We start from the raw sequence: 16,335 nt of genomic DNA, 5'->3' as shown, positions 1-16,335 counted from the left end.
TGTATTTTATCATAACTCAAAATTTTTAACACATTTAATATGCATTTATATACCATACTCTACATATGTAATGCAACAGGTGGGTCACTATTCATAAATTCTTGCATTTGGTGAGAAGCTAATTTTGTTTTATTCTGTATGAGTGTGGCTATGGCCCAACATATTTGAGATGTTTCATCATTATCCATCAACCACCACCTGCTAAAATAAAAATTTATTTTTCATAAATGTGAACATAATTACACTGTACTGTCATAGTGTACACCTCCTGATTACACACATAAGGAAATGAAAACGAATATTTCACTGAAAAGTGATGCCACAGATCATAACACATTGCTTGTCTTTTCCCACAATGTTAAAAAAAGTTTGTCTTCCTGACAACTTCAAATTTTACTGGCCTTGCAGAGACAACAGCAAAGCAAATGAATACAAAATCCTGCAGGAACCAATAATGGTCAACACTAGCTAAGCTTACAATGTTTTAATTACTAATACAGTCAACTCTATAGCAAACACCACTACTGAAAATGTCTCAAACAAATATTCATAAGTACCAATGATGTGCTAAAATAAATTGACTATAGCTCATCCACTATAAGAAACTATTCCAGTAGTCCCTAAAAGTTTGTTATATAGTGAGAGCTGACTAATATGTAAAAGTATGGTATCATAATGTAAAAATGAATTTGTACTGAAATATTAATATTTCAACAATCTAAAGTAACAATATTACATATTGTTACTTTAGAATTCAATTAATTTAGAATTTCAATTAAAACAGAGCATTTAGAATGCCAAAAAAAATGTCACTCTGAAAGTGAAAAAAAAAAAAAATGGACAGAATTATTTTTTTTAAATACTGGAAAAGATGTGAAAGCAAAACTTAAAATTTGTGTGATGTACTATGAACCACCTTATTGGAATTATAGTTCATTGATTCATATTAGAATCATAATTTACAGCTGAATTGTTAAAAATTCCCTTTTCTAAAAATCAACATTATAGTTTTCTCATTTCCATTGCAATATATATAAAAAAAAAATTATGTGCAATGATATGTATGACATTTAATCAGCCCTCATTTCATTGGGACAAATGATCAGATGGGGAAAATGTTTAGATGTAAAGTAAAACTCCAAAAGGTTAGCTGCAATTTTGAAGCAGCTGCTTAGCTGACAAATTCCCTCTGAAATTAGAGCAGCACCAAAGATACCACTAATTATTGAAAGTGGTATCAGTAAGTTGCTGATTCTTGATTTCAGCTGCAAATTGCATTCATAGTATTTCAAGTCACACTACTATGTTCAACTAAAATTATAATTAAAGAAAGAAAAATCCAATCACTATAGTGCAAATTTTATGGAAAACAAAACAAAAGTTCAACATATTACTTACAAAATAAAAACTGGAAATAGCAAGAAATTGTAAGAAACAGAGCATTTATTAAGTATAAATAACACTAAGTAACAGCTTCAAGTTCAGTCACAAGATATAATTCATTTTTTGGAATGATGAAAACAGTCTGCTTTACCAAGTTCATTCTATGAGGGTATGTGATCATAATTCTGTATAATTTAAGATGAAAGTTAACTGCACAAAATGAAATTGAGTAATATTTTTATTTATCTACATCCATCCATAGTTTTATGAAAAAATTTGATATTGCAGATTTTTTTTCTTCTTTTAGCTTTTTTTTTATTTCTCCTCCGTTATTTTTGACGAAAATCAGAAAATACTCGATTTCTGTATGAACGTTTGTATAAATTATTATCCATTAAAGTGAAACAGATGATTTTTATATGTTTTGACTTCAAAATTAATTCTGAATTAGAGTAGCACAAACATTTATTGTCACAACCCTGCTACTGCCATCAACTAGAAATGGTAAAATTGCATTTTAAACTGGACCACATCCGAAACAATCAACTACATAATGATTCTAATTGAGCTTAATTCTAAAATGTAAGGTTTTTTTTTTTTTTTTTTTTTTTACAATCCATATATTATAAAACAAAATAATGATTCTGTGAGAAGAAATGCCTACCAGCAGACTATAATAACAGACAATGATATTCAGCTTTCTTGTTTGCAGCATTAACCAATTAAAAAGGTGTTCTGAGATAAAGTAAAGATAGGCATATACTTTGGGAGTGTGACTAAATATAAATGGCATTTGTACATATTTATTGGTTTTTACTAACAGAATTTTCAAAATATCAAATTACAGACAAATTAGTTGTTTTTTTTTTAAATTTTAATTACAAAAGCATTATGTGATTGCATACCACTGTAGATTACAAATCTTGCTGTCTTGATATGAATCTAAGCTTTTTATAATAAAAAATCTTAAAATATCTTTCTTTAAGAGAGCACAGCAAACTATTTTCTAGAGTAATAATAACAAAAAAAAATAAATAAATATAAAAAAATTGGTTAAGTCGTGAACACAAGAAAAAAAAGTACACCACAAAATACATGACATTACATAATACAAAATAATATTAGTAAATGTAAAGGAAAAAATAAAACATCACATTAGCTTTTTTTGTTCCCCTACTATCAATAAATGTATGTCCAGAATTAACAGGCTTTTACAAAAATATCCACTATTGTTGCTTGAAACTGATATCCTGTAGTGCCAATGCAAATGATTTCCATGTCCAAAGATGGTGTGGTTTGTTTTTCATGTGGCTATTGTCTCCAGATCTTTGGTAATAGTATGATAATTGCTCAAAAATGTTACTTAGGCTGGAAGTTTCAAAGTTTTACCCTTGATAACTACAAGGAAAAAAAAAAAAAAAAATTATGCAAACAAACATGAAGTTAATTATTCTGTTAATACAATTAAAAGGTACTACTATTATTCAATAACAAAAATATCATGTGTGCAAACTGCTATATGAAGATGAAGACAAAAGATTATGAAACAATTGCAAGAAAAAAAATTATTGGACTCTCAGAGATGATGCCATACTTTAACCGGTAGTGAAAAGAGACGTAATATCAGTAAAAGTATGGCAAATACTTTAACTAATAGTACATCTCTTTATTTTGCTTGTTACCATATTTTTCGATAGATAACGTGCACCCCCCCCCCAACATTTTCATATAGATAACGTGCATGCGCCAACTAGCGGTAGAGTTAGGAAGTACAGACAGAGAACGGAAGAATTCTTTAAAAACACATGCGTTGCTAGTAGCAGTGGTCGACATGAAGACAGAAGTATTTCTCGGAGAAAATCCTACACAGCACAGTTCAAATTTGAAGTGCTAGAAGCAGCAAAGGAAAAAGGAATCGTGAAACTGGAAGATTGTTCAGTGTTGGAGAAAGCAGTATTCGTGAATGGCGAAAGGCTGAAACAGTTCTGAAATGTTTACATATGAGGAAACGTGCTATGAAGTTTAGAAGGTGCTTGTGGCCAACCATAGGAAAAAAACTGTTTGATTGGGTTGTTAGTGAAAGAGCTAAAGGTACGAGAATATCTACTGTCCGAGTGTTGCAGGAATCAAAAAGAATTGCGCAAAACGATAATATAAAGGATTTCAAGGCATAGCCTACTGATAAATTCAAAAACTCAAGATGGGTTTTTGAATTTATGAAGAGAAACAATTTGAGTGTGTGCTCCTCCACTAGTGTTGGACAAAATTTGCCGTGTGACTGGGAAGTGAAAGTAGCTAAATTTTGTTTGTTTCTGGGAGAAAACTTGTGTGGGGTTGATGATTGTCACTTTGGAAATATGGATGAGGTTCCCATAAGTTTTGACATGCCTAGTTCTAGGACTGTGAATCTGAAGGGAGCAAAAGAGGTTTCAGTTGCTACAACAGGACACGAAAGGTCTAACTTTACTGTGGTTCTCTGCGTAACTGCAGATGGTTCCAAACTGCCACCGATGGTGATTTTCAAAAGAAAGACTATTCCAAAAGGTTGTGATTCCAAAGATATTATTGTTACTACTAATGATGAAGGCTGGATAAATTCTGAGGTTATGAAATTTTGGTTGGAGAACGTGTGGCAAAAGAGAAAAATGGCATTTTTCAACCCAAAATCTTTGTTAGTGTTGGATTTGTGTAGGGCACCCATGACAGCAGAAGTTAAAATAATTGTAAGTATTCCAAATTGGCCGTCATTTCAGGTGGTTTAACAAAAAACTCCAACCCCTTGATCTTGCAGTAAATAAACCATTCAAAGACAATTTGTGGGCTAAGTGGGAAGACTGGATGATGAATGGCATCCATGAATATAACAAAACAGGGCAGATGAAAAGAACGTCATACAAAGATAGTTACACTGCTGTAAGTGAAAACTGTGTTAGAAATGGTTTCATTAAAGCACAAGGGAATGCAGTGGTGTCCGGTGACAATGATTATGAAGCTGAAAAAATACCAAACGAAATTTTTAATGCAATTGATTGTTTCGATATTGAGTCTGATGAAGAATTTTTTGGATTTGAAGTGTAATGTTCAATAAATATTAAGTAATACTTTACCTTAGTTTTGTTATTACATTTGATTTACCTCTCATACCTTTGAAATGTATACCGCGCATGTTCATTTTTAACGATTTTAGACTTTTTTGCATAGATAATGTGTGTTATCTATCGAAAAATACAGTATATTAATATGATGCATGAGAAACTGTAGAAAATATAGTACACTGGCACAATGTGCAGAAAGGAAAAGAACCTATAGATATTCTTGAAATGGAGGTTTTAATTCTTGGCAAACTGTGAGGAGGGCTGTTCCAGAGAAGAGAGGCAGATAAATAAATAAATAAATATTAATTTATATTACAATAATAAAAAAGTATGACAGGAAAAATAGACATATGAGTGTGAACATGAACAAAATGAAGGATAGAGTGCTGTATGGAGACTCACTAGTACGAGGTGTGATAGTAGAGGATTTGACAAAATCGTACCAACCTGGTGTGACCATAAAGGATGTAACTGCGTCTATTAGAGAGCAAAAGGAACGGGTGAAAAAATGATTGTTGTGGCAAGTACGAATGATTTGAAAGGAGACAAAATGGAAATGATAGAAGACCTGAATGAATTGTTTGAGGTAGCAAAAGAAAAGAGTGAGAGAGTTAGAATGATTAGTCTTTTGCCACAGTATGACAGTGAAATGTTTAAAAGGAGGGCCATAATTGCGAATGACTTTATGCGTGGATTATGTATGATGAGTGGCGTGGAATTTGTGGACGTGTGGAGTGAGTTCGATGGGCGAAAGGATTTATATAAGATGGATGGCTTGCATTTGAATGGTTACTGTGTAAGAAGACTTGAGAAAGTGTTGCTGAATGTGGTGGATGTGTAAATTCAGGGAAACTAGATTTATTAAGGGGGGGAGTAGATATACAGTCCTTAGGGAGGCAGTTGAATGTAAGAATCAATATAATATGCCCGAGCAAATAAGGACAACAAATCAGAGTGGGATAGTTAATATAAGGCATCAAGGTAGGGTTGGGGCTAACGGGGGTTTTAAATTCATGTACACTAATGCTAGGAGTATTAGGAACGAGAAGGAAGAGTTTTTGGCCATGGTCGGCACTTCCAGACCACAGATTATTAGTATTAGTGAAACATGGCTGACTGTAGATGATATAGCTAGTGGGATTGAATGTGATGGGTATAGTGTGTTCAGGAATGACAGGGAGAATAAAATGGGGGGAGGAGTATTGTTGATGATAGCTGATGAGCTGCAGCCAAGGAGATTAGAAGTTGAATTGCAGGATAGAGAAAAGAGCACATTTGAGGCCATTTGGTGTGAGATTGTGGCTAGCAGAACTAAATATACAATTGGATGCTACTATAGACCAGGTGATGGAAAAGATGGAGGTGACAGTATGCACAAGCAAATAGAAGAAATGAGTGGAAGGAGGGTGATTATTATGGGAGATTTCAACTATGGTCGCATTGATTGGAGTGAGGAGAGGACACACGGGAGGAAGGAACTGGATTTTATGCGGTTATTAAGGGATAACTATCTGCGACAAAGAGTGCTTGACCTAGTAATTACATCTGAGGATTTGGCTTTAACAAATATGACCACATTGCCACCAATCGGTGAGAGTGATCATAGGGTCTTGACTTGGGAGGTGGCTAAAGGTGTAGAATTTTCAATTAAGACAGGGTATATGTGGAATTATTGGGCTGGAAAGTATGACAAGCTAAGGAGTTTGATTGGTTCAGTGCCATGGCATGTACAACTGCAAGGACTAGAAGTCGATAGTGCATGGGAGGTAGTTAAGAAGTGTTTGCATGAAGCAATGGCTGACTGTATACCTAGAGTCCGAATAATAAATCAACTAGGGGTTAAATGGATGAATAACACCATTAAGCTTGGGCTGGATAAAAGAAACAACTATGGAGGGAATTTAAGGAGAAAGGTGAGCGGCAGGCACACGAACGGTATAAAGCGCAGGCCAGAAGGGTAACGAGTGTGGTAAGAAAAGCAAAAAAGGATTACGAAAGAACATTGGCCATGCAGGCTAAAGAGAATCCTAAACAGTTTTTTAGATATATAGCAAGTAAAAGGAAAAATATACATGGCAGAATGATTTTAAAGAATGCCGATGGTAGGGAGGTAACTGAATCAGTTGAGATAGTTTAGTTACTGAGTGAGCACTTTGCAAGAATATATCATCCAGGTGGTGACATTGCAGAAACGATTAAACCAGTAGATTATACGGGAATCGTGGTGAATGAAGTGGAGGTCAGTAGTCTATTGCATAACCTCAATGTCAATACATCTGTGGGATTGGATGGTATACCAGCTCGTGTTGTACGAGAAGCAGCTAAAGAATTGTCGGTACCCTTGACCATTTTGTTTAATTTGAGTCTCGTGTCTGGGTTAGTCCCGAGGGGGTGGAAAGAGGGGAAAATAGTTCCACTGCATAAAGGTGGTTCCAAGACTGCTGTTGTAAATTACCGACTGATTAGCATATCAGGAATCATTGTCAAGGTCTTAGAGAAATTAGTCAAGAAAATAATACAGGATTGGATAGATGAAAATGGGATATTGTATGGGGGGACAACATGGTTTTGTGAAAGGTAGATCATGCCTCAGTAACTTGCTCACATTTTATAACACAGTGACGGCTGAACTGGACAGGGGTAATGGGTTTACAGTAATACTACTGGACCTTTTTCAAGGATAGTGAGGGAGCTTGCTTCACCTTTGCTTCAAGTTGTCTTGGTGTTGTACTACTAAGTGGTCATTTACACTTGGATTCGCTGATAGTTTTTCGGTATATATGAAACTCATAGATTCGTAGTTCTCGATCTTAGAGTTTTGCTTACTGGCAGTTGAACAACAAGGGATTTGTATCCCCTTAATTATTATTAAGGATGCCAGAAAAATAGCCGTTTGGCTTTCAATTTAGTGTTCAAACCAGTTTTAACTTATGGATCTGAGAGCTGGGTCAGAGGTAAAACACTTGACCAAAGACTAGAGACTGCTGATATGAGAGTCCTGAGAAAGATTAGAGGCATGAACAGATGGCATCAATGCCAATATCATACTAAAAACGAGGATATTAGAAAAGAACTTAACATTGTCAGCATCCAGAAATTCGTTAGCAGAGCTAATCTCAGGTGGTATGGTCACTTAAACAGAATGGACGAATAAAGATTAGCAAAACAAGTGTTCTCTGCTAGGTTGGCAGGAAAACGACCCAGAAGACCAAGATATAGGTGGATTGATACTGTACAAAGTCCCTTAGACGATAGACATATAAGATCTGATAATGTTGGAGTCTTGACAAGTAACAGACGGATTTGGAGGAAAATTGTAGATAGGAAGTTAGTAATGATGTAAATTTTTCATGTAGTACTATCATATCCTGTACACCCCTTGAGGGTACATGGCAAGAATTTAATGATGATGATGATGATGATGAAAAATTTTTTCTAGGGATGCTGTAAATAATTCAAGTGAAATGGCATCTTCATGTCTAACTCACATTTTTATAGTTAATTTGTTATCTGTTCTTGATTTTATAGATGTAGCTGAATTTTTATATATATTGCTAAATAATCAATGTAAGTTATTCTAATTTCTTGATTTTTTAAATGCTTTTAAAATAGCTAATGCTGAGAGTGAATCAAATGCCAATAACTGCCAGACCTAAGGGTTTTTGGTATTCATTTGTCTTTTCAATTATTTGTCTTATTACATATCATGCCATTAGAATAGTGACATAATTTTCTCTGAATCCCACTTCTTCTGAAGGGTAGCAAAAATATAGTTTGTTTTGTATTCAGTTGCTATTGATTTTTGTAAACAATTATGTACCTTGTTGAAAGGAGACTGATAGGGTGGTAATTTTTAATATCATCTCTGTTTCCCTTTTAAATAACTATAATAAGGATAGCATTATTCCAACTCATCGGTATGCGTTTTCTGTCTTACGCATGTTGTATAAATTTTACTTAACATAGTCATGAATGGTGCACTACCTGCTTTCAGAACTCCTATTGGAAACATCTTCACCAATGCATACTGAACTTCTTTTTTTCTTTGATAATTAAGATAAGGACATTAGGACATTAATAATTAACATTAGAATTAACAGGATGAAAAACAGAAGAAAGGCTTAATATGCTTAATAATTCCTATATTTCATATGCACAGTAAAATTCTGTCAATTTGTGACTAATGACCAAAGTCATCATCATCAATTTCCTGATATGTACCATCAAAGGGTATTCAGATTATATTGACAGCACTACATGATTAGGTTTACATTATTATTAATGTCCTATCAACAATTTTCCTCCAAATCAATCTATTACTTGTGAGCACTCCAGTATTGTCACATCTAACAGTCCGTGCTTCTAAGGCACTTCTGACTGAATCAATCCACCTAGACATTAGTCTTCCTCTAGGTCTCTTTCCTGCCATCTCAGCATCAAACACCTCTTTTGCTAATTTTCTTCACCTATTCTATTTAAATGGCTATACCACCTTAGAGTAGCTCTGCTGACTTATTCTTGAATAATAATAATATCAAGTTCCTTTCTAATACCTTCATTTTTAATATGATTCTGCCATCAAGTGCTTTATTTCTAACCCAACTCTCAGATATATAACTTAATATTGGTTTGAACACTGCCTTATATACTGCTAGTTGGGTGTTTCAGCTAATTGCTCTCTTATTCCATATAAATTTATTCAGCTGGCTACCACTATACAGCTTTGATTATTCTGTTGTCTGTTTCCAGATTTAACCTGCCATCTTCACTAAAACATGTGCCTAAATAGCTGAAATATTTTACTTGTTCTATAGGATGTCCATTCAGAATGCAGCTGAAGTTTTCTATGATCCTGCCTTTTTCCATAGTTTTGGTCATTTTATTACTGATTTTCATGCCAAATTTGTTACAGATGTTATTCAATTTAGTTAATGAATCCCGGAAACTTGCACTAGATGTGTTCAGGAGTACATACATCATCTGACATTTCCAATTCTAATGTCAGGCCTAATGCCACTTTCTTTCATAATGTGATCCATATAAATGATGAATAAGAGTGGAGATAATGTGCATCCTTTCTTACTCCTGATTTTACATCAAACCATCTTCCTGTATTTCCTTCAATTCTAACTGTTGACACAACTTAAACATAGACTATATATTGCTCTATATAATGTTCCATTCACCCCATATAATTGTAGTATTTTGAAAAGCTTTTCTCTGAGCACCTTGTATGCCTTTTCCAGATTTACAAAACTTAAGTACATATCCTTGTCATATTCCTACAATTTGTCGTAAAGTGAAAATCTGATCTTGACAACCTCTATTTGCCCTGGATCCAGCTCATTCTTCTCCAAGTTTCTCTCCCACAATCTTTCTCAGCCTGTTTTACAGTATGCTTGCATAAATCTTACTTGGAACACTTAGTAGAGAAATTCCTCTGTAATTCTCACATTCAGTTTTATTCCCCTTTTTTTATAGAGAAGATACAAGAAGACACATAGGGTACTATGAGAGCTCTACTCAAATTATTGAAAATTAGACTTACTGACCAGGCCCCTCTGAATTATTCAGTATAGTCACTTCAAAACTTTTATACCTCTATACTTGGTATATGGAAGTAGATGATATTCAAACAGCATTTCTATTTGAATATCGTTTACTCCAACTGCCTTTCCATATTTCAAGTTTGGACAGCTTTTTCTACCTCAAGTATTGATATGTACTCTTCTCTGCATTCGTCCTGAAAATTTTCTACTACTGTTCTGCCACTGTTTGGTTCGTTTAAGGGTCTTTCAAAGTAAGGTTGGTTGATTGGTAGAGCCTCTGCTACTAATGGCTCATGCAAAAACTTAAGCTTGTTTGAGTGCGGTTAGTAGTTGGAAGGGGTTCAATCGTTTGATGCTGTTGGCACACTCTCCCTCGATGAGTCTTTGGACTCCCTGGAGGTGTCAAATAATAATAATAATTACTCCAGACATCTAGGATATCCTTATCTTCAGTTTTCATGTCACCTTTATCATCTTTGATTCCTTTTACAGTACTCTTTCCTTCATTTCTATGCTTCCTCTATAGCCTCCAAAACATTTCGCCATCTTCCAGATATTTTCCATATTCTTGCCAAAGTCTTCCCACGACTTTTGTTTAGCTACTTTTACACACAGTTTGGCTCTCTTGCATTTGTTTCATTTTTCTTTAATAATGCTTGTATAGTCAAGTCTATAATTTACAAATAAAAGGGGCTCAACTTTAGTTCCTTTTAAAACTTTCTTACATACTGTTCTTTTTAATGAGATATCCATTTTTATCCTACTTAGTACTAAGCAACGGCCACTTCCAATTTCAAATTGGAAAGAAATTTTTCTTATTTCTTGTGTCTTCTCTCTATGAACTTGTGCAAATCTTTATGTTGAAACATGGTGTTAGTAATGACTAGTCCATGTCCTGAGCAGAAGTCCAATAAATACTTGCCATTATTATTAGCTTTGCCCTTTTCTCTAAATTTTCCTAAAGTGTTCCTATATGCCTGGTGGGATTCATTTCCTACTCTGTGTTCAGATCTCCAACAAAGACCACTTTTTCCATTTTCTTTATGTCAGATGCCTGTTCCAATGATTAAAAATATTTCTCAACTTCTTCCTGCCCCAAAGTCCCAAAATTCTAAGCTAAATGAAATTTAGCTATTAGCAAGCTATTCACTATAACAAACTATTTCTACAGTCCTTATGAGTTTACTATAGTGAGTCTGCTGCAATACAATTAATAATCTAAAAATTGAAGACTATGTTTAAAATGAAGATTGTGAGTGAAGGAACAGCATAACTCCTTTATAATAAGAAATGCAAAAATCAAAGTAACATTGAAATATTAATAGTCTGTATTTCAGGCATAAAGAAAAGCATTATTGCATTCTTTAAAAAAAAAAAAAAAGTTAGGCAGCTTTTAGAGGTGAATGCAGACTCAACTGCACATTATTCAAGAAAAAATGAAAGAGGAATTTGAACAAGAACCAATGAATCGATAACATGATGATGCAAAAAAGAGTAATCATAATGGGGACTTTAATTATCCAAACACTGATTGTGTAGCAATGAAATCTAATAAGAAGAATGAAACTGAATTTATTGTGCTGTTGCAATACAGCTTTTTCAAATAGCATGTGACAGAAGGAAATCAAGGTCAAAGAGCGTTAGATTTGATTATAGTGTCAGAGGCCATTTCAGCCCAAGACATAACTATTCGTGACAATGATTTTGTGGTACCCACTTGAGAAGTGGTTTAGTTTATGAATCTTCTACTCAGAATAGATTATATGCTGAAATGCAGGAAATTATGACTAACTCAAGAGTAAATGGAGTTCAGCACAATGGTATTGGTTGCTGGATGGGAAGAATACTGACAGTGAATGATAATTATTTAAAAAATACTTAAATGATGAATGTGTTCAGTGAGTTTGAAGAATATATAGGGGAGGACCCAAATGGATGTTTGACACTTCCTACTTCTACAAATCTCAAGCAAGAGATCCATAAGAAAAGGATGATGTGAAGGAATACTGTGTGCATAAGGATGATGTCTCTTTACATTTTACCTTTTTATAAGGCCTTGATAAGACTTCATTTGGACTATTATGTGCAGGTCTAGTCTCCTGGTTTCCATTGCAATTCTGATACAGTGGAGAGAGTGAAATGAGCGTGTTAAAAATGATAAGCAGTAAGCCAGAAGAGTCACAACTGTTGTATGGAAAGCTAAGTCTGAGTATAAAAAGAAACTGCTCTGCAAGCTAAAGATAAACTCAAAAAATTCTATTAATATGCTGCAAATAAAAAAGAAGAAAGAATATGAAAGAATAACTGTACTGAATACAGATGGTGTGAGGGTGACAAATGCAGAAGAGGTTGTTCAACTAATGAGTGCCCATTTTGCTAAAAACTATCAACCTGGTGTATGCAACATTAAGCTCATGGCTACCTCTTCGCTGGATGAATAAACACAGGTGTATAAGGAGGAGGTATTAGAGCTGTTGCACAAACTGGATAAGAATTCAGCAATAGGGAGTGATGGGATATCAGCATTGGCGCTAAACGAGTGTTCAGATGAACTGGCCATTCCTTTAACCAGGCTATATAATTTGAGTCTTGGAACAGGGAAGATTACACAGGAGTGGAAATAATGTATGGTAATCCCATTGCACAAGGCTGGTGCAAAGACCGATTTACCCAACTATTGACCAATCAGTAGCTCAGGAGTGGTGGTGAAAATTTTGGAAAAGTTGGTCAGGGGCTTACATTCAGAAATGGGTTGACAGTGAATCTCTACTTTGCAATGAGCAACATGGGTTTACTAAGGGAAGGTCATGTTTTAGCAACTTGCTCACATTCTATGACAATGTTACCATTGAACTAGACAAGGGGGGAACGGATACAGCATGATACTTTTGGATTTTGTTAAGGCTTTTGACAGAATATAGCATGGTAGACTGTTGCATAAATTGAAGAATATTGGTTTTGGGTTATAGAATATTAGCATGGATAAGAGGAATGCTGACTGTCAGATATCAAAAAGTGATATACAAAGGATGAGAGTTTGCAAGATTTAAGGTGATCAGTGATGTACTACTATATGGATCAGTCCTTGGTTAACTGTTATTCAATCTCTACATTAATGACATCAGGAAGGATAAGGATTTGACAGGCAACATTCAGCTATTTGCTGATGATGCAAAGGTAGGTAGGAAAATCAGGAATGTGGTTGATATGCAGTACTTGCAGTATGATTTAAACAGACTGGAATTGGGGAAATGGAAAACTGGATGTCAGTTCAATGTCAGTAAATGTAAAGTCATGTACTTTGGAGTGATTAGATATTCAAATGTCGTATTATATTGGTGGAATTTTGCTAGAAGAAAATGACCTGGCTAGATAGGAAGTTGAAGTTCAGGGACCATGTACAGGGATTGCAACTACAACTCAAAAGATAATTGCAATGCTGAAGTGAACTTTGACATTTAATGATAGGGAGGTCATTCTGCATCTTAACAAGGCCTTTATAAGACCTCGCTTGGACTACTGTGTGGCTCAGGTCTGATCTCCTGGTTTCCATTGTGATTCTGACATAATGGAGAGAGTGAAAGGAGAGTGTTAAAAATGATATCAGGATTGTGGAATACTGATTAATGAAGACAGAATTTGAATTCGTGGACTGCAGACGCTAGCGAAGAGGAGCAAGAGTTCTGATATAATTGAGAATTATAAACTTCTGAAAGGGTAGGGTCATACAGGTTTTGAGTTGGAATTTTCCATTTCATGGAGGGTGGGAAGGACAAGAGGACATCCTTTGAAGCTGAGAATGAATGATGCTTAGAAGAGGGTGAGATTTTTCTCTCATAGAGTGGTGCATGATTGGAATTGACTGCCATTGGATATTGTGTGTCCAAGCAGTCTGAATGAATTCAAGAATAAGTATAATAGCTGGTGCGTGTAGTATGTGACATTCCTCAATGAGTCCCTGCCTCCCTGAAGGTCTCTCAATAATAATAACAACAACAACAATATTGTTATACCCTGATAAGTTAAGAATGTTAAATTTCCATTTATCATGGTATAACGAGCAAAGAAGTAAAAACCCTGGAAAATAATTAAGTAAACATGCTTGTTTCTAAGTAGGTATCATTGTGAAATTTAGAAAATATTGAATACATTAATTTAAGAAGAAAGAGATAATTAATCAGCTCAAAGGGGATTTTATAATAAAAAAAAAGGGAATTTAGATAAATATGTATGAAGCATAGTTGCCAGAGATAAAGTGTAAATTAAGAGATTATGGTTTTGTGTTGATATTAAATTCAATGTAAGAATAACTTGTAAAAGAAAAATAAAAATGAGCTCAAAGTTCGGGGGGGGAAAGCAGTCTGTTGCCCCAAGCGGTCGTGTGCTTGGCACGTGGAGTAAACAAGCAGGAGAGAACGGACATCATGAGGTCATGTGACAAGAAATCGAGGTGCCGGATGAACAGCAAAGTTTTGTTTTTTTTCCGATAGGGTGAACATATAAAAGGGTTAGGAACCCCCTGACGCACTCTCTTGGTTTTTTTTTCATCGTGTGGAGTTCTCGGATTTCCTCAAGTAGTGAAGGTTAGCCTGGTGCTGGTTCGGGGATGGCCGAACAATACCTCTAGACTAGGACGATGTTACCGCAGGTAACCCTGTCCTAGATTCCCGGAAAGTAATGGCAGACCATGCCGTTAAAAAGTCAGCAGAAGCATGAGCCCGATATCTAGGCTGGTAATTACTATGAAGAGGTTAATCCGGGATAGATTGAGGGGAAACAAAGAATTGTCCTAATGAAACAGAAGATGGACTGAAACAGATGCAGAAAATTAGAGATACCACCGAGTGGAGATAAGTAAAGTTTGTTATTTATATGAATGTAATCTGAGTGTGTGATGATATGGGTCCTTTGTTAGTGAAGGATTTAGATACAATTAGAGATCAGGACTATAGCATGTGTGTTTTATGGGAAGTCATGAGTGAAAAGTAATTAAGTGAATCTGAAAATTTGTATGTTGAAGAATGCTTAAAGTTACCAGTTGTTAGTGTGGAAATTAATTAACGGAATTTAGTAGCAATTTAGATGTTAAAGAATTATTAACTTGTGTGAATTATCTGAAGAAAATTGTGTTTTATGGGAAGTCATGAGTGAAAAGTAATTAAGTGAATCTGAATATTTGTATGTTGAAGAATGCTCAAAGTTACCAGTTGTTAGTGTAGAAATTAATTAATGGAATTTAGTAGTGATCTAGATGTTAAAGAATTATTAACTTGTGTGTGAATTACTTTAGGAATATTATGTTCATACCTGATGAAGTTTAGCTATTTAATTGATTTAGATTAGAACGTGTCTATTTAGAGTGATGATTGTTCATGTATGTAAACTGTAATTTTAGAAGCTAATAAACCTTGCTTGAAATTAAATAAATATGAGTGTGTATAGAATTCGATGCACCGCTTGTGAAACTTATTACGGATCTGAGCGGGAATTTAATTGAGTAAGGTTAAGGCTACGATTGCAACCCTAGGTCACATGAGTATATCTTCTAACTTACTTCTTGATTGAGTTATTATCTTTAATCTAATAATTCCAAGTGGCGCAGTCTAAAATTACAAATTTCTTGGGGTTTTAAGAGAGGTAACGTTTGAGGACTCTAGTCACATGAAGTTTGGCTCTACATTGAGACTATTTCTTTGTGTGATAGAGATACCACGTGACCCACGTAAAAGAGACATCACTTTTAACAGCTTGATATAGAGATATAAGAATTTATAAGAAAGGGGACACAACAATATGCAGAATGTGCCATTAAAATAAAAAAAATTAGCTAAAAAAATCAAATAATTTGTCTAAATCAGAATACTTTTGTCAGTATGGATAAATAATCTTCATCATCATCAAATTCCTGCCATGTACCCTCAAAGGGTGTACAGGATATGACAGTACTACATGAAAAAATTACACCATTACTAACTTCCTATCTACAATTTTCCTCCAAATCAGTCTGTTACTTGTCAAGACTCCAACATTATCAGATCTTATATTTCTATCGTCTAAGGCACTTTGTACCGTATCAATCCACCTATATCTTGGTCTTCCTCTGGGTCGTTTTCCTGCCAACCTGGCAGAGAACACTTGTTTTGCTAATCTTTCCTCTCCCATTCTATTTAAGTGACCATACCACCTGAGATTAGCTCTGCTAACGCATTCCTGGATGCTGACAATGTCAAGTTCTTTCCTAATATCCTCATTTTTAATATGATATTTCCATTGATGCCATCTGTTCACACCTCTAATCTTTCTCAGGA

The 16,335-nt window shown here is 34.7% G+C and overlaps 1 protein-coding gene across 1 annotated transcript in view; it reads right to left on the bottom strand.

Annotated features, from left to right (window-relative positions):
• Window positions 1-1,603: 1,603 nt before the first annotated feature.
• Window positions 1,604-16,335, bottom strand: part of LOC150107875 (ER lumen protein-retaining receptor-like) — a 78,009-nt gene continuing 63,277 nt past the window's right edge. The window contains exon 4 of the mRNA XM_090415402.1: window positions 1,604-2,781. Within this exon, the coding sequence (XP_090271528.1) occupies window positions 2,747-2,781 (35 nt within the window). The 3' untranslated portion in view covers window positions 1,604-2,746. The remainder of the gene's footprint in view (window positions 2,782-16,335) is intronic.

This window comes from Typopeltis vanoorti, chromosome 3, assembly GCF_054136105.1.
Source record: "Typopeltis vanoorti isolate ZY-2024b chromosome 3, IOZ_Tvanoo_1.0, whole genome shotgun sequence".
Taxonomy (NCBI): domain Eukaryota; kingdom Metazoa; phylum Arthropoda; class Arachnida; order Uropygi; family Thelyphonidae; genus Typopeltis; species Typopeltis vanoorti.
Note: the sequence above shows the minus strand (reverse complement) of the source record. Positions and strands in the feature narration are given on the sequence as shown.